Below are 19647 nucleotides of genomic sequence, written 5' to 3' on the forward strand. Positions count from 1 at the left end.
CACCTGCCTGCAAAAGAGGTTCCACCGTAGTAATGGTTTCTAATTGAGGTTTTCAAATCAGAAAAGTGACCGAATTAGAAAAAATTCAAACAATTCTAAACACTTTCTTGCTATCACTCATGCTAAAAATGTTTAGCATGTAAACCTGTTTAAACTGATAGCAAGAAAGTGTTTAGAATTGTTTGAATTTTTTCTCACTAAACTCACTAAACACATTTATTTTTTTGAACTCACTAAACACATTTATGTAGGCAAGGCAAGTATCCACACAGAGGCAATTAGGCTACCTTTGTCCCAACGCCTAAAATTGAAAGCTTGGTCCCATGGTTAATTGACCTCTCTTGGAAAATTAGTCATAACTCTGTCAAAAATTATCAGATTTGGACGTTTGATGTCTCATTTTAAAGTGAAAAGGCGTACCTATTGAACCAAACCTCATATCTATGTTGGTTACTCATTCTACATCTGCCATTCTTTGATATTTTGTTTGCAAATTGTTTGAAAATTACTACCGTTATATGCTCTTACAACCTGACACTGATGACAACTAACCTGGTTTTATTTTTTGTAGGAATTCAAAGATCGGGAATCCAGCTTGCTCGTAGATCGTTACAGATACCTGGATCTCTACCCGTGCTCATCTGCTGAACTGAAAGCCATTGGATACAGAGTATGTCACACTCTCAAAAATATTCTGAGAGAGTTTGTATCTTAAATGTGGAAAACTTGGAATTTCAAATTGGGAGCATGTGCTGACTTGTATTAATTGGGAATTCATGTTTTTACCACTGGGAATTTTCTTGGAAGGGCAAGTTGTTCCATCCAGTGTTTTAGTCGAGTCCATCACAAGGCCGTCACAAGACTGTCACAAATCAAATCACAGGTGATGTCACAAGTACCGGGGACAAGAAGTAAAGGAATGCTTTTGTCACAGTTCATTTGAATAGTTTTCCGCTAGACGTGAAACAGGATGACTAGTTTTTGAATAAGCCATTTGTGAGTGACCTATACCCTATAGGATTTACATTTGATAAACATGTGGTACACTGACTTGCTCAGAATGCTTGGCACATTTTAACTTTGAATTCTCCAGACCAAAGACATTGTTGCTAATCACATGATTTGGGGCAAGCTCTTGCATAGTTACGTAAGAGAAGCTCGGCATCAGTACATTGCTCACAATGGGTGAGAATGGCACAAAGACACCAGACCATTCCGGAGCTGGGGGTTGCTAGTATAAGTCTTGCCTCGATTCATGTGATATAGTAACAGTCTCTTTGGTCGGGAGAATGCAAAGTTAAAACGTGCAAAGCATTGGATTAAATCAGCGTTCCAGATTTTATTCACATTTGATTCGCAAATGGCTTATTGTAAGGATTTGATTACAACTCCTGTTCCATCTGAAAGAGAACTGGCATATTTATAGCCATCAAAAATCATACATGGTCCCTTTAACTTTGAATGAAGACAGTTGTTTACATTCCCAAATTTTTTTAATTTTTTTTACATTCTGTACTTGAATTCAAGTTTTCAGTTTGTACATGTCCTTCCCAGCTTTTTAACCCTATTATTCCTCATTTTGTCCATCCAGGATCTTACACAGCGGCACACAGTTCAAGTTCTTCAAAATCCATCCATCTCAAAAGAGGCGGGGCCATCCACCGAGACCAAGGAGGAGGAAGGAGCTGATGCTAAGAAGACAGAATTTCCCACTCCTGATTTGCATCAGATGTTGCCCTTCACCCCACGATCTCAAGCCCGTATGTATTCTTAGTACATTTACAAATCCCAATTTCTTAATCTCTCTAGAAACATATTTTAAGCCATGACAAGCTGGTTGTTTTCAGCCTATTTGCACCTGTACTATGCTGTACTACATTGTATTACATTGTATTGCATTGTATTACATTGTATTACATTGTATTATATTGTGTTACATTGTATTTATTCCCTGCTGAAACCATTGAACCATACAGCGCTGGGGCAGTTTATGGCAGTACAGGGAGTAGTAGGCAGGGCAGGGACTAAAAGGGTTAATCCAAACAAACAGCAGATTGTGCAGTCAGTGATTTTGATGGAAGTTACATTTTGACTGCGAACGGAAGTCGATGAATTGGGGCATTCACAATATCATACAAGTATTTTCTCAAAGATAGTACTTTTTCAATTCATGGTTGACTTACTTCATGTAGTGTCCTGCATTTAATCATCCTTTCTTTAATTATGGGCAGTTTGCAACAAATATAAATGCATTTGGAAGCCTTAAAATAGAAACTGTATGTTTTTTTCAAAGAATAGGATATTCCAACTTATACAAAATACAAAAAACTTGTCTTAAGCAAAATACCACTTTCTTGCAATGTCTACTAACGTAACGGATGTTCACTTTTCCCCCATAATTTACTGTCAGTAAAGCAGGATTTATGCTTCCAACTTCAGCTTGTGCACTTTTGAATATTGTGGAATTTAAGTGTATTTCTATTGTTTTTTATTTTTCCAACTAGCTCCTGGTGCTCATCCTGTGCCAGGGGGTGTGTTTCCATTACCTCTGGCAGCTGCTCATGTTGTGTCGAGGTTACCCCCACCAGCCTGCTTTCAGGTCAGTCATCGTGAAGAACCAAAACACACAGCCTTAAGATTGATTGAATGCTATGTAGAATACTGTAGCCTTGTGATCTGAAGCCAATTTCGTGGAGCTGCTTAGCACAGATTTGCTCAGCACAGAAACAATGTACAGTACTTAGCAAAAAGAGGTTACCAGCCAATATTTATATTACTTGTGGCTGGTTCTCTGCTGATTTTTGCTACGGCCAAAAAAAAATAGTCGGTCTCTGGTCAGCACGCGCGTCGATTTTGATCATGCGTGTCAATGGGTTTTTTTCTTCAAATTTTCTGCGGTAGCTACAACAGTGCCCTCTATTGCCGCACCGCCTCAAATTTTCATTTAAAAACAGGTTCTGTTGTTCTGAAAGTGTAGCAGGGCTTGTTTTTAAAACATTTTGGAGGCAAAGTCCAAGTCATAAAAGTTGCCTTGGCTGTATGGAAAATGTGAAGGAAAGCATTTAGGGTACCTACATGTAGCCAAACGAGGAGGGAACCTACATGTAGGCAAATGGGGGCACCGAGCAAATGTGGAGGACACCAAGGCATTGGGAGAGCATCTAGGCAAATGATGGGCACCAAGGAATGGGGAAGGGCACCAAGGCAAATGATGGAAGACACCACACACACACAAAACAAAATAGTACCCACCTTGTCTGTACAATCCAAGCTTGAAAAAAAAAACGCATTGCCGCATCAATTCCGAAACTTTGGTCTGACCAGAGACCCACTTTTTTTTTTTTTTTTTTTTTTTTTTTTGGCCTAGGCAATGTTTACTGCTGAACAGTTCAATGAAATTGGCCCTTGGGTGTTGCTGCTACTTTTTCTCTTCCAGTAGTGAACTGGGCACCTGTGAGGGCAGAGATGCTGAATGTGTATGAATTAAGCATTATAAATGAACCAATCAAGCTGTAAACTCCTAAGGAAGATCAGATGGTCTGAGAAATGCATTATGGTCTTGATGAGCAGGGATGGAAAATGTCCAGAAGTTTGATATCTTAAAAACACAACCCAAATCTATCTAATGTTGGAATGTTATTGTACTTGACAGGGTCCTTTTGTCAAAGTTGACAGCCTCATGAAGATCCTGGCGGAATGCAAGATTCCTGAGCGTAAGTTTAAAATAAGGAGAAGCTTGTGCTGTGGTTATTTGCATGATTATCGTAGGAACTAGGCCACGATGATCAAATTTTGTGATGGGGCCTAATTGTAAATAATCCTTCAAGTACGTAGTTTTATGCATTTTAAGTCAGGTGTGACACTGTGATCTTGTTAGCGACAACTTACTTTAGGCATATGAATCCCTACATTGCCCAATATTTAGTCCACAACTTGAAAATTTTGAGAGGAAAACACAAGGCCCCCAAAAAGTTCAGACAAAATTAAAAAGCACCATCAACTTTTTGAGCTGTCATGTCGAGTATCAAATTCCTTCACTCCCTTAGAATTCAATCGCAGTGCAAACTTTGCACTGCTTTTTGGGGTTTGAACAAGTACAGTTATAGCTTGGAAAATGTCCCATATGAGACCTAATTCTAACTTCTAAATTTGTGTTATTTAATCAAAAGAGTCGGTGCTAGGGGTGTGTCGAACTGGTTCCTGACATGAGTTGTCGGGTACTTGGGTACATGGTTCTGATGCACAGACCTGGGCCCAATTTCACGGCGCTGCTAAGCACAAAAATTTGCTTAGCACAAAAAAATTGGGCTTATAAAAGCAGGTTACTGGCCAAAACCCCATGTGATTTTCAATGCTAAGCAAACAACAGCTGAATGCTAATCACGAGCATTATACATCACGTGGAGTTTTGGCTGGTAACCTGCTTTTATAAGCCAGCCTTTTTTTGTGCTAAGCAAATTTGTGTGCTTAGCAGCGCCGTGAAATTGGCCGCTGGTCAGCACGTTTATTCCTGCAAAAAAAAAAACACACACCAATCTATTCAAGACTTTTTTTTTAAACCTACTTGTTTTGTTTTTAATATTTAGCCAAGATTGAGAACGTTGCTATAAATGGCGAGATGGGCGACAACGATGAGGATGGAGGTGGGAAACGCAAACGCACAGGAGACAAGAACGAAGATTCTGACGACGATGAGGAAACGCATAGCGCCCCCGCCCACGACATTTACCGAAGCCGACAGCAGAAACGCGTCAGGTAGAAGCAGGAATCATGGCGAGTCTTCATTTAATAAAGAATCATCAGGTACTAGACGTCATAACAGGTACATGTACACGTGCATCAAAAGCAAAAATTGTGTCTAGACTTCGGACACTGTACAACGGAATGCAGTGCATGTGAAAATTGACCAGTATTTCACACCATTGAAAATCTCAGCATTAAATTTCCCTTGATGACAGCCAAAAAAAGAGTAAGATGTGTAAAAAAAATTCCTCTGTGTGATCGAGAAATATGCTATTATGTTTCAACACTCAGTTAACTTTCAACACTTCTTCTTGTTGAAATAGGCAGCAGGCATGAGAGGGTTAAAAATTCTAGTTTTCAAAGATTTGCATACATGATTTCTTGACTTTCAACTTGATGTCATATAAGATGATAGCCTCATCATTTACCACCCATTTTAGACTAACGTTGCAGAGAAGCACCGAATTAAATTACTGTGAAGTTTTAATTAAGTACACAAAAAGTTCGATTTTTGCAAGGGGAGTGACTACATGGAAAGATTAACTGTTTCAAGCATTGGTTGTAATACCCGATTTCAGGCTGGGTTCCAAAGTCTTGCTGAACCAAGAAGTATTAGGAGCAACTCTTGACGACCACTATAGATTTTGGTTTCAGAAAGATGAACTTAAATATCAGTTGTCCATTGACAAAACTCTGGAGTTCTTACGAATAACTAACAACCGAAATATTTCTATGACCTAGATGTGTAGTCACTACTAATTATTTCAAACATCATTCTTTATTCAAATCTTAGAAATATGTTGGTTTGGCGCAACTCTGTCACGCCGGTCTGAAACTGTTCATCTGTCAGTGACATCAATTATTATCTGGTAACCTTACTGACCCAACTCACATATTGTCAAAAGCCAGGGTGTAAGTGGGGGGAGGGGGAGGGGGGACAAAGAAGTTAACTCAAAGGTCATGCATGGCCTTGGGCCCCTGAAGGCCAAATATTGCACTATTTTTACCTTGTGTCTTGTTCAATTCACGTGTCTGATTAGCTTAACGGGTCACTTCCTTCATTGTAGTGGACTACAGTTTTTGTTGTCAAGCATTTCCAGTTTTTTTATCCAACAATCTTTAACTTTTATCTGTTGTGGGAATTCTTACTTTTCAACCACTTTTCTTGTAAATACATATTTTCTCAAAGTTGCATCCAGAAAACGCCACCTTTGAAATTAACTTTTTTTCCCCTCAAATTTAATGGAATATTGTTATGGGTTGTGAATGCACTGGTTTCATTTTTTGTTTTCACTACAATACAGTGGAAGTTTTCAATTTAGATTCCCCTACTTTACAATTTCTTCTTTACTTTGAAAATGTTGTACAGTGACACTTGAAACTTTGTTCACCTTATATCTGCAGGGTGTGATGTCTGACTATACTCTGGAACTTTTTAATTAGTTAAATTTTTTTGTGTAATAAAGTGCAAGTACAGATTAAAAAAAAGGAAGAAAAATTAAGTTGCGTATGTTTTGTCATTGCGTAAATTATTTTGTTCGTTTGAAATATTTTATGTAGTAGGGACGCCATCTCTCATTTCGTACATCGTACAGAGCTTTTGTTAAAGGGAATATACAACATTTGCAAACATTGAAAATAAAACTACCAAGTTTTTACGAAATACCTTACTAGGATGTTGGTAAATGACAGTCTCAAGCATCTTGTAAAATTATGGCACCTGGTGTGAAGTCATTTTCAAGAAAATGGTATTTGTGTATACATTTCCAACGGTGGTCGGCCGACCAGCGTTGGAAAAACCTAACTATTGTTCAACTACTGCTCCAAATTTACCATTTTTCAGTCCAAATTTTGTTTGCTATTGGTTACATGTTCATGAACGGGGTGCAGGCCAGCTAGACTGGTTCCCTTGCCTTACAATTTTCCATCATCTATAAATTGATCCATTTTATCTTTTGTGGAGTCAGGGAACCAGACTACTTGAAAAGTTTTGTTTTTCTTGGTTTTTCCAATCTTTTCGAACACAAAACTTCAAAAATGTCAGTGTAACAATAGCTGATCTATTATAGTGCTAACCCCTCAAATAGTTCATTTCTGAAAATTACAGCAAAAGCCAATGATGTACATTCCCTTTAACTTCAACTGGGAATAGCATTTACTGTAAAAATGTATACCAAAAATGAGGTTTCCCTAGATACTGAAATGTTAGAGGATAAAAGCAGAAAATTTACTTCCACCCCACCCCATTCCCATTTTAAAAGTGTATAATATTGCTCCATACCAGAAACCGGAGACTTTTTTTTGGCCTTGAGTAACCAGACAAGGATTCAATTATACACAGGATATAAAATCCTCATTAGAGATTGTTCTGTTTCTTTTGTGTATTCGTGGGCTCTTTTAGTACCACATTGCAACCCAAGACAAGGATTCAATTATACACAGGATATAAAATCCTCATTAGAGATTGTTCTGTTTCTTTTGTGTATTCGTGGGCTCTTTTAGTACCACATTGTAACCCACTGCTGTGTCGACTGCCAGATACGAAAAAAACACAAAAACCCTTTATGGAAAAATGGAAACGTATACCTGAACTATGCAAATCAACGCTCTCAGGCTAGCGGTAGCAATTGGAAGACAATGGGTGTGTTTTGATATACAATTCTATAGTATATTAAAGCATTAATTATGGTCAGTTTAATACATAAAACAGTGTGAGCAAACAAAACTATGCACTTTTAAAATTTACCATAGTTTTTTTTTCTGTAGTAATATAGATATTACTGTGTTCTTTTTAAATTGTTTCTTTCTTATCCAGCCCTGACCAGTTGGCGCAAGTCAGATTTCACCGACCCCTTTAATTGTTTTCTGTGCAGTCATGCATGAAAACTAATCCAGTGAAAATGTCACCAAAAGAAGCAGGAAGAGTTACTCTAAAAGTACATATGAAAATATCTTATCTTTATTGCTACAGAATAAAACTATGGCCAATTTTAAAAGTGTATTGGTGTATTTTTACTCGCACTGTATAAGAAGGGGCGTGCAGGACCTGGGTTCTAATGAACAGGCTGGTCACACAAACAACAAAACTATATTCTCAGACCTTTCATCCTATTTCAGAGATTTGTTTAAATACACAATATCATCCCTGGTAAACTAGTATGTCTTCTAGTTCCTTTTTCCCCTGAAAATCAAAGTAAGCTAAAATTGAGCTCCCTGTTAAAATCACCATGGCAACGTCTATAGCGAAATAAATACCCCATCGCCTCTATGTTCGAGCCTGGTATATTTTGCCACGCCACCCAAGCTTGGGAACATTATTCAAGCGTGCAGATTGCCTGCAACTTCAACCATGCAACTATGTTAATTCACCACCCATATCATTGTCACTCCTTTGTTCCATTGGTGTGAATTTCAGAGAAGGGAGAACATGAATTAACCAAAAAAAAAAATCTTCTCCGTGAATTGTCCCATTGTTTGTCGCAAATCAAATAACAAAGTCTGTTTTTTAAGTTGATTAGGCCTATTGGCAGACGAGGCATATTTCAACAATATGTTTTTAAACCAGATTTTGCTCAAGATATTTTCCCCTGTGTGGTATTTCAGTCAGGGGAATCGTTGAGTGGTTATGAAGAACCCTCGATCACCCATTAAGGACGGTCTCGTGTATCAAATTCAACGCGAAATGCGTATCAAGTTTATTCATCTGATAGCAGTTGGAGATTTTTTTTTGAGGAGATGCAAAATAAAAATCGGCCGTGATTCGACCAAGTAGCGATCCGAGTTGAAGTGGACGGGAATGAGACGTGAAAAGTAAATTCGATAGGTCTGAGTCTGACCATAGAGCAATACAAGGAACAGATACGGATCATAGCCATACCGACGTCTACTGTAAGAACTGAAGTGGATCAACGTGTAGAGTAATAATGAGTTCGGTTTAGGTGGTTGATTTACCGTGAACTTTAGGCGAGGTGGCATTCTAGAGTTGTGTGGATTTAAATGAGTGCACAATGAAGTTTGATCATTTTGAGGATGTAGGGAACAATTGGCACGCTGGGTTTTGAAGTAGACTGATCAGCATCAACCACGTGTGCACAACGGTTTTGCACACCATCGGGAACAAATTCAAATCCTTTCACTTTTTAGGGCAAGTTTCTCCAAACCAGACAAGTTTTTGGCCGCGTGTTTGGTGAGTTAGCGATTAATTCTGGCAACTAGTCAACGTAGTCAGTATGTTTCTCTATTGTTAGCGTTACTTCAGTTTTTCGCAGGAGTTAGACTGAGACGACCCGACAAAGTAGAGTTGTGTCGATATCCTACATGCATGTGCGGGAGGAGGATGAGGCATTATAGAGCACGTGAGCAACAACAACCGTCTTTGCTTATTTGAAACGACTTGTTTTGCGCACACAGAGTTAAATGGAGCAATACCGTCACAGTGATGGCTTGGATGTGATTCAATCTTGTGAGTTTTACTAATAATTTTTAAACAACGCGCTTGGATGACGATAGCATCAACAAGAGTACCGTTTTGCAGTATGACATGCTACGTCCTGGATAAACTCACTTATGCTGTCGTTTAGGGAAGGAAACGAAACAAACTGGCTCAGAAAACGTAGTGCAATATCAATATCTTATTCAGAAAGATGTCCAATAAAGATGAGATGTGTCCAGCAAATGCTTTGCTTTCCAGCAGCAGGCCAGGGAGTTCTCTGAGTCTTCGAGACAGCACCGCCTCCCTCACGTCGGGTGAAAAGGAAATCATCAGAGGCATCTGCCAGAACAAATTCTACGGAGATTGTCATGGCAACGACGGTGGTTTGACTAAAAGGGGTCAGTTTAGCATACTGGCGTCCAGGCGTTGCACCCCCGAAGTCCCCGCGCCGGAACGCACGACATTCCGAGACGTGTTGCCGAAGGTCCACGTGACGCCCATCGTCCCGCGTCTGTGGCCGGACCATGATGACTTCACGGCGGGAATTTTGAAGATTGTCAGGGAGGTGCAGGTGCGCCATCTCGCGACGAAAGTCTGCAGCGGAATGTCCCCATCATTGGCCAGATTTAATCCCCAGCAATCTGTTAGACCTCTGGGCCTTGAAAGAGCATCACTGCCCGTGACAAATTTAACGTTACAGCCATTGTCAATAAATTCGACTACGCGATCACTGGTCAATCCTGTTCCTGTGACGAGTCCAATTCATCCCCAACCTGAAACTTTACAACGGGCTAAAGTGCCCTCTGTGAGGATCAAGAAACGAAAACACACACCCTGTGCATGTTCAGGGGCCACACCACAATCGTCCAGAGGAAGTTTTCATTCTTATCGAAAGGGAATGACAAAGACGAGACGAGTCATTGAGGTCTCCGGGAAAGACGGAGGTCGTCTCAGGAGGAAACTGTACCTAGATGTTTTTCTTCCCACGACCGGGATAGCGGTGGAGGATGGAGAAGAAGCGACTTCACCCAAAGATTTGACTGGGGGAGACTTAGAAGACAAATTAAAGGATGATAATGAAATTGTAAATGTTGACGATGACGAAGTGGAATATACCGATTAATTTACTGTTAAAACCAAACATTCTCAAAGTTTAAATTTGACACTCTTTTTTTAAGACATAAATTTAGACACGCACACACCGCCGGGATATTGACTAGCTGTTATAATAGTCACTTCGGCTCGCTTCCTTCTTGACCGAACTGGAAAGGTTGGGAAATTCTTGGATTAAAGTTTCAGACTCTTGTTTGTGGTAAGATATAACTTTTGCTCAAGAAACAACTTTTGGGTTTGGAATATAGATACAATTTCGGGCCATACTGAGACCCCCACCCCTCGCCCCTCCCGGCACCTGTAGTTGAACCACTTATGGTTCGATTGTTAACTTGGACTCAGTGCAGCGTAGACACAGGGCAAGTTCGCGCAAGGACTATAGTTAACCATTGGTCGACTAACGCTTGCCCGAACTCTGTCTAGTCGACGATGGTTGACTACGCTAGTCGACTATTTGGAACCAGCCTACTGGGGTTGGTTGCTTCGCTGGTAACATAGCCGCGCGCATTCATAACGTACAGCAGAGAGCCAGGATCCAGAAGTTTTGCGATGACATTTTGACCAGCGTTTGACTAGAGACGTTCGCACGTTGCTATCAGTGCGCAGGCGTAAGGTACGTCACAAATCAACCACTAGTCGACTAATGGTCCTTGCGCGAACTTGGCCACAGTTGTTCACATCACAGCAAGGGCGAGCCGATTCGTTTTCTGTACTCCAATAATTCTGCATTCGGTTAATTCTGCAAAACAAGACTGCGTCTTGAGATTCTGACCAGCAGCGGGCGCCGGGTCTCGAGCCGGGTAACCCGTTGCATTACAAAACATGCATGGTAGGCAACATGACCAATCAACAGCTTAGTCCGCATTTTTGTTCGAAATGAGGAAAGAATTCCATACCTGGAGCATCACTTGATACCCTGTTCACAAACCCGATGAGACTTATCTGAACAATTCCAAGTGTTTTCTCACTAATGGTTCAACATTTTCCTTGCTAAATTAGACTTTTAGGACATGTTATCGCTTTCTGATGGTTGGTAGGTCATTGCAGGGGAAAATAGGTGATGGACATAATATGGAACTCTTTCCCGAAATAATGTCACAATTTCTAAAGTCCACTCCGATTGGCTGGCGCGTGGGGTCGGATAAAATGTGCATGCCCACATTACGTTGGCTAGGCGTACGGAGAGCTATCCAATGAACAACGGATGATACTCAGACCACATAGATCAGACAGGACCAGATGAAGTGGCGTAAATCTGTGCAGGCGAGTGGAGGGAGGGGGGGATATGGCCCGAAATCCAAAAATTGCCCGGCCGTGGTAATTCGAAATGGGGGGGGGGGGGGGGGGGGGGAGGGCTGGAAACCACATTACACTAGGGAGCGCTGTTCATGATACAGATGTACTTATAACCTTACAACAAAACGGTGCATTTAAAGCTGTTGTACTTTTTTCTCCGTTTTTCAGTGCTATTGAATACCTTTTGATTGTTGGGAAGTTCGAAAAAATACCTCAAAGTCCGCATTCTTTGTTTCTCATCACGAAAAAGTGGGGGATGATCCCGACCCCCCCCCCCCCCCGGCCGCCCGGTTGCGATTTTTTTCTCCCAAATGACATCCGCATATATCCGGGTGTAGGCGCTAAACAACCATGACTATGTGGATGTAGTTTGGGAAAAGAAAATTCGGCCCCCGGTCAAAAAGTGTGAGGGGGGGGGGGGGGAATATATACCCCCACTCAGGGAACTATACGCCTCCCCCCAGCATAGTTGGACTATATGAAATACGGACTCGTTGGCTGTATTGCGAATGCCTTGGTGAACATAAATAGGGCAGTGACAGGTCACGTCGGTGTGAGGCTGGTTATTTAGCGTCCAAATTTTCATATGATGCCACCTCGTAAAACTTTTTTCTTTTGGAAAGCAAGCGACTCACAGCAAGTTTATTGATGAGTACTCGGTTTTGCCTCCAATTTCTGAACCACTAAGGCAAACCAAACGAAAATATTCTAAAATTATTATTGGCTTCATATCATTGGATGTTCCTGAAGCATCTGCCCAAAGTTGGGGGCCTACAATTTCCTTAAGCCAAAAACGAAACGAAGCCAGGGTTTCGAAAAGGCCCCTAGTCTGGTGCGTAATTATTGTATGGTTCCCAGTCTCTATTATAAATAACAAGGTGTACGCAGCGCGCGCATGGGGATGGACCGGCAATGCTTTGACCGGTCGGTCCGGGATTCACGTACGCCAACACAGTCAAGTAAAAGACATAATTTTGCCGTGTAATTTATTGGTTTTAACAGAGAATTTCTGTCATTTGTTAGGGACGCCTCAGACATAAAATGAAACTGGTTGTTAACAGTCTTGCGTAGTGTTTTTTCCGGAGTTTGTGGTTTGAAAAACAAACATATTCGACATGAAACGTCAACAACGCGAACAAGAAAGTCAAAGTGGTCATCTCACGGACACGACGTCGACAGATGAGGATGCCCTGCCGCAGCAGGAGGCCAAAGTGCAAAAGCTGGAAAATGACGTGCCAAAATCTCATGAGAGGTGACTATTTTTTCTTGAGTTTCACTCTAGGTAACTATAGTCCGAGTAACTTGGACCCAACTTATCGCCTTTTAATTTTATAACATTTGGACTAGCTGGAGTTACCCAGCCCTAAATTTTATCATTGGGTTGTCATCTAGATGACAACCCAATGATAAAATTTAGGGCTGGGTAACTCCAGCTACATTTGGACATGGTCTGGCGCCACTATCGCCAGACCATGTCCGAATGTTAAAAAGGCGATAAGTTGGGTCCAAGTTACTCGGACTAATACAGGGCCACTCCATTCCATATCCGCGCATTAGCTGGAGTTACCCAGCCCTGAGTTTTATCATTGGGTTGTCTAGCTGGAGTTACCCAGCCCTGAGTTTTATCATTGGGTTGTCTATTAGGGCTGGAGCGCATTTTTCTCAAAACTTGTAGTATTTGCAAAAATAATTTGGAAAATGTTCAATTTTGTCCCCGTTACACACTAATTGCAACTGCAACTCACCCCAAACTTGCCTGGAATAACCATTACACAGGTCCTTGAAGTAAAAAACGATCCACGATGAAGATTCAGCCTACAATTGCAGTGAAAACAGGAGGAATAACCGCTAACTTGACAACCTTGCTGGATTGGCCAGGACCGCTATTGGTTTGTGCACAAAAAAAATTGTGTACAATGAATGGCGGTCGATTAACTGGCACAGAGAGCGATCGCTGTCAACTACTCGTTTTGCCGGCTGCGCTGGCTGTTGGCGCGTGACGTCACGCGGAAGCGTAACACCCGATGACTGTTTCATGCACTAGTATAAGGTTTACCACTCGCATCACAGCTTTGGTACTGGAACCGCAACCAATAGTGCATGAAAGCGCCCTCTATTGATGACTTCATGCTCATCCACCCCGCATCCGCGCATCCACGCATCCAAGACATCCCAAGCCGTCTCACTCAGTGTATATATACTACGTACTTGTCATTCATTCACTCTCTATAGCGCCCTCAATTGATCACAATTTATTTCACGCTCATTCACTCTTTACCGCCCTCTATTTTGTTTATACATCCAGTGGCGTAGCCACGGGGGGGCGTGGGGGGCAACTGCCCCCCCCCCCCCCGAAACCTTGTCGCCCCCCCCCCCCCACTGAGATTTTGAGTTTCTAAAAAAATTATCATTGATCTACATGACGCCCCCCCATGAAATGTTCCAGCCCCCCAGCGCCCCCCCCCACTGAAAACTTCCTGGCTACGCCACCGTACATCTACGTTCATACCGTATACATGGTGTATACCCATGTACGTACGCGTTAGCATGGGAGAAGTCTCATATACACCAATGTTGCTTCGTTCTCAAAAGAGTGCCCAACGTCAACGACCCCACGCCTCACATCGCATCCAACTACAGAAAAAAACCTTTTCCTGCGTGGTATACCGAACTGGGTTTATATTGTTTTGTCTGTAGGGTTGTGCATCGGAAGTTCGGAACCAGGTACTCCAGTACCTGACTACAGATGTCGGGAACCGGTTCCAGATTATGGAATCGAGTACCTGTAACCGACTTTACGAATTACTTTTCGGACAATGAAAAAGAAAGGTTTTGAATGTCATTTATGGAAATTTTTTAATGGAAACCGGGCTAAATGAAAAACACAACAGATTCACATTTGTATTCCTTGCACCGATGTGGTAGTATTATCGTTCGGACCTTTATAGACAAACTGTACAGCAACTTCCGCGATTTAAATTTTGGGGTTGGTCTCTTTAACGGGTACCCAGGTACCAGTATTTTTTTTCAATCGAATACCCGATACCCGTACCTGTAAATTTGCAAACCCCTACATGTATTTGCTTGTTGGTATTCAACAGGCATACAGTCAAAGGGGGTATACGCTCCACTGCCGTCTGCAGAAAGTTTCCTTTATTTGGCTGTGAATTATACACTGTGCTGCATCTTTATTTCTGGTTGGATTGTCTGGTTGTTGACCTGGAAACACTCCTTGTATTATATATGTGATATTTTTCCCCTGATAATATATATGCATCACTTTACAATTTACCTTTCATTTTAATGACAATCAAGTTTAACTGAAGTATGCTGTGCATGATAACTACATGTCCTTGGAAATATGTCTAAATTCTAAACAAATGAGAAAATGATTTGTAGGCTTATTTGATGATTAAAAAAAAACTGTTTAAGACGTTGGATTCTTTTTAGAAATTTGTCCCTATTGAAATTAGATTCAGCATGCGGGGAGGGGGGGGGGGACAAAGTGAGAAGGGTAAACCATCTAGTATGAAAATATTTAAACTTATACCCACTGTGCACAATCTGTCTATCCTTATATATTATGCATTTAAACAAATGCACACAACCAGATATTATACAGTACAATCGCATGGTCATTTAATAATCACACACTGTGCATGATGAAAGTGCATGGCAAAATGTTTCTGTCACTTTTTCCGAGGCGTCGAAGTACATGTAGTCACAGATCTTTATTGAATGTCATTCACTGGATTAAAATCACCTTTATAATTAAAACCTTACGGCAGTTTACCAGTAAATGAATTCAGTTTTCTGCCAACTTTGAATGATTCAGAATCATGTACACTTTTTTTTTTAAGCTACAGTCTATCATTTTCAGCTATCCAAAAACTAACTGATGTAATTATTGTTGAAAAACATACTTGGTTGAAAGATAGTAAGGGTGTCACATGAAAATCTGACTCCTATGAAAATCGGACCCCTATTTCCCTATTATTGGTTGATCCCTCGCACGTGACAGGTCACTCTCCCGAAACGATCCTAAAAATAGCATAGTATCATTCTCACGTGTGCGCAGTACTACCAATGAGTCCACATTTCATGGAGTCGGATATTCACGCTACAAGGGCACTAAAATCCCTGTGAAATTATTCTTTCTGGCATCCTGTCATTTTGAAGAAAACAACGAAAGAAGGCCTAAAGACGCATCATTGGAAATTTCCATTAGTAATTTTTTGTTTTTATTTGGCAAAGCGCGCACAAGCATTGACACGACGCACACATGCACACAGTTGCTATACTTCGTTGGATCAGTGCGCGACATCACGGAGCTGCAATCTGCTGATTGCTGAATTCGGGCGCAATTCAAATCATGACTCAGCAACTTTTGATTTGAAATCGAGATCCTAGAATGTTTTTTTTCCCCCGGAATATACAGCTGAAGCTGTACATTTGCTGTACAGGTTACATTTGTAGTTGTTCAGGTTAGATTTTGGGCACGTTTGTTGCTTCAAACGAACAAAATGCACAAATTACAAATGATGGACAGCAGGACTGTACCTTTAATACCACATTTTATCATGTACATTGGGATTTTCAAACACAAAAAATAAGTCAAATGATACAGAAACGATCTGAATCTAGAAAAATGACAAAAATCTTTCCCAGAAATTTTAACTTTTTTTTTTTTTGCTTTGTTGAATTCAATCATTCCCCTGATTTCAGAGGAATGATATGTTCAACACAGATGTTATGAATTTCTGTACAATTTACAATACATATTGTATTGATTTTTGATATTAAGAATCAGAATTTGTTCTCAATGTACAATGTAGGCCTAAATCAGTTTTAATAATAATTTAAGTCCAAGTTACATGTATTGGAGATGCTTGCTTTCATACTGCTTTTTATTGTGAATCAGTTCGTCTGTAATGATGAACTGTCAAGCACACATGTACATGTATCCTAAAAAACAAAATTGCTGAAGTTCTTAACTTCTAAAGAGCTTCCATTAAATTTTGCCTCAACTGCTGATCACACACAGCCTAGCAGCAGCTAGCAAAGTACATGTAATATTGAACGCAGGAAGTTGGAATTCCAGCCTTTTGTGTTGAGTCTGTGCTTTCCCATGTATGCACGTGTTCACAAGTCACTGCCATCAGTATTGACCAATCAGATACCTCTATGCTAATGACAGATTGGCGATGCTCGCAGACCCAGCGAATCATTTCTCATATATAAACACACCTCCATGATTCCGTGACTCTACTCCTTCCAACATTTGTTTCACTTGTTGACTTCATCGGCTTCAAGGACTTGTGTTTTTACATCGAGTGTACACGAACTCTGGATTTTGTCTCTAGCAAGACTGGCTCATTTCCCCCACGGATTTGGCTTCAACTGTAAGTTATTAGAAATTGTTGAAGTGTAATTGCTCAAAGAGACAAACAACATCTAATTTGTATATATACCAGTATTCGAGTGCTGACTCATCTAGAAATTGCAATTAAAAGTCTCTTTGATGATTAGATGAAGCTTTGCCTCGCCCACTTTAGAGGATAGGCAACATTGCCGCCTCACCCACTTTGAAGGCAACCGCTTCTTGGGCAACCAACCATTTCGTGGGTGAGTGCTTTGTGGGCTACTGCCCTCTTCGTGGTTGAATGCACTTGAACCACTGGTGGACACACACACACGCAGTCGTTCAAGGCATTGTGTTTCATTTTGTTCCAATAAATGTACACTCTCTCTGAGAGTCTAAGCGCACAGACTTATGTTCAAGGACCGTTTTCCACAAAAGATGCATGGTCTGGGTCAAGGATTCATCTGTTGTTTGCTCATTGTCTTGCTGTCATCAGGGCTCAGCACTGCCGCTGGAACAAACCTTTACCAGGGGGTGCTAGAATTTCTAAAGGACCGTCCGGACAAAATGAATGCAAAAGCGAAGTGCAAAGCCCTTACGGCGTGGCTCAATTTGGAATATGGATGCCATGTGGTGCATCTGAGGCGATTCCTGGCCACTTTCATTTGACTTTTGCTAAGTCTTTTAAGATTACAAAGACAATTTATTTCATTATTGGCGAGCTGCGAAGCAGATGCGAGCCTATGTAATACCAATTTCCGTCCGTCTGTCCGGGCGCCCGTCTGTCCGTTCTGACCAGGACCACTTGTGGGGTACCCGTCCTTTGTTCGAGGTACCCCGCAAGTGAAATCTTTAGAAAAAGGGTACCCCGCAACTGAAATCTTTAGAAATAGGGACAATGGGACAACAATGGAGGTACCCCGGAAGTCCATCTGGGAGGTACGTCCGTCCGTCCGTCCGTCTGTCCGGCCGTCCGCGTTCAGATAAAAATGTTGAAGTTTTTGGTTCTAGTTAACTTGGGGAAAAAAATTAAATGCAGTTGTTATGTATCATCTCTATAACTTCAGGCAGGTTCATATCATTGCAGTAAATTTTTATGATTTTATTGAGGAACTTAATTCAAGGAAATGTTAAAGTTTTTAATTGTTTCCTATACATGTATACTGGTATAACATGTACATGTGTGTATACCGGTATAACATGTACATGTACATGTACACTATGCATTTTGGGGATGTGCATGAGCTTCTGGTTTGATCTTTTAGTTTATTGGGTTGGAGTAGGGATGGGATGGGGTAGGGTGGGGTGGGGTGGGTTGGGGGATAGGGTTGGAGTTAGGGTTTGTGTGAATAGGATGAGTAGGGGAGCTAGGATGGGTGGGGTGGGGTGGGGTGGGGTGGGGAGAGGGGTTGGAATACTGGGTTCGGGTGGGGTGGGGTGGGAACAGGTAGGGAGAGACAGGTAGGGGAGACAGGTAGGGAGAGGATGGGCATGGATGTAGTGGTTGGGTTAGGAGGGGGTTGGGCAGGGGGCGGGATATAGGATCGGAGTAGGGGTTGGGTTGGGGATGTGTAGGGATGGGTTGTTATAGGGGTTGGATAAGGGGAGGGGGCAGTATATAGGGATCAGAGTAGGGGTTGCATGGGGTCAGGTGGGAATGTATGGGTGGGCGGATATTGGAATTCGAGTAAGGGTTAGGGTGGGGATGTGCAGGGTGGGTAAGGACAGATAGGGGAAGATAGGGTAGGTGGGTGTAGGGGGTTGGGGTGGGGGAGGGTACGGGTCAGGGGAGGGGAAAGGAGATAGGGATTGGAGTTTGGGTGGGTTTGGGATGTGTAGGTGATAGGGTGGGGATGGTTAGGGGAGGATGGGATGGGTGTGGGTAGGGGGTTGGGTGGGGGAGGGGGGGGGGGGCGGGTTGGGGATGGGGTAAGGTTTTGGGATAGGGTAAGGTTTGGGGGAGGTGGTGATGGTGCTGTGTCTTCATGTACATGTATACCCATTCTTGTTCTGCATTTGTGGCGACTACACAAGAGTTTTCCCATGGTAATACAAGTATGGGGAGCAGAAGACACTGTTGGGGCTGCAAAAATCCACAACTGGGTCCTAATTACCCTAACAATGGAAAACTCCCCCATAATACAGTGACGGCTAACCTACGGTATATACACATGTATTTATTAGGTAATCTGTTGACTTTTTATGTTGACATTTAAAAACTGACCCCTACACCTAGGCACATCAACAAGAATCCTAATCCCCTTCCATCATGCCCATCCCCAACCCTACCTTCAGCCTCCCTTCCTGCCTTGGACAGCGAGCCATGGCGGCTTCGCCGTTCTAGTTTTGTTTAGAATATACTGTTGCTCGTAAAAAGTTTAACTGTACTGAAAAGTGGAGAACCTTGTATTTTTTTATCTCCATATTTGGTTCCATTTAATTCTGGAAAAAGAATTGTATCATTATGCATGACATCGCATGTAAATATTATTGTTGCAAGGCTGCTTTCTTACATTTAGTAAATACCTTCGTGTGGCGTGGGGCCACAGGGCCAGGGGCCCGCTTTATGGCCCCGGAAAATATTGGATTCTGGATGCACTGTGATGAAATACACTGAAGTATACTGAAACTTATAAAACCCAAAAGGATATTTGGTTCAAATTAAAACAAATGGTTCCACTGGAAGCGGATGAAATTCTGT

The 19647-nt window shown here is 41.6% G+C and overlaps 2 protein-coding genes across 3 annotated transcripts in view; both read left to right on the forward strand.

The window, feature by feature from the left end:
- LOC119740798 (cleavage stimulation factor subunit 3-like) overlaps positions 1-6249 on the forward strand; it is a 30642-nt gene extending 24393 nt beyond the window's left edge. Inside the window, exons 16-20 of the mRNA XM_038216225.1 lie at positions 572-670; positions 1592-1760; positions 2505-2599; positions 3653-3713; positions 4587-6249. Of these exons, the coding sequence (XP_038072153.1) occupies positions 572-670; positions 1592-1760; positions 2505-2599; positions 3653-3713; positions 4587-4759 (597 nt within the window). The 3' untranslated portion in view covers positions 4760-6249. The remainder of the gene's footprint in view (positions 1-571; positions 671-1591; positions 1761-2504; positions 2600-3652; positions 3714-4586) is intronic.
- Positions 6250-12477: 6228 nt separating this feature from the next.
- The window catches only part of LOC119741205 (cryptochrome-1-like), a 30451-nt gene continuing 23281 nt past the window's right edge, over positions 12478-19647 (forward strand). The window contains exon 1 of one of the 2 annotated variants that reach the window (XM_038216935.1): positions 12478-12836. In XM_038216935.1, coding sequence (XP_038072863.1) covers positions 12700-12836 — 137 coding nt within the window. In that variant the 5' untranslated portion in view covers positions 12478-12699. Of the gene's footprint in view, positions 12837-16843; positions 16987-19647 lie in introns of those variants that run through there. The other variant, XM_038216936.1, reaches the window with a different exon arrangement.

This window comes from Patiria miniata, unplaced genomic scaffold, assembly GCF_015706575.1.
Source record: "Patiria miniata isolate m_02_andy unplaced genomic scaffold, ASM1570657v1 HiC_scaffold_5, whole genome shotgun sequence".
In the NCBI taxonomy this organism is placed as follows: Eukaryota; Metazoa; Echinodermata; class Asteroidea; order Valvatida; family Asterinidae; genus Patiria; species Patiria miniata.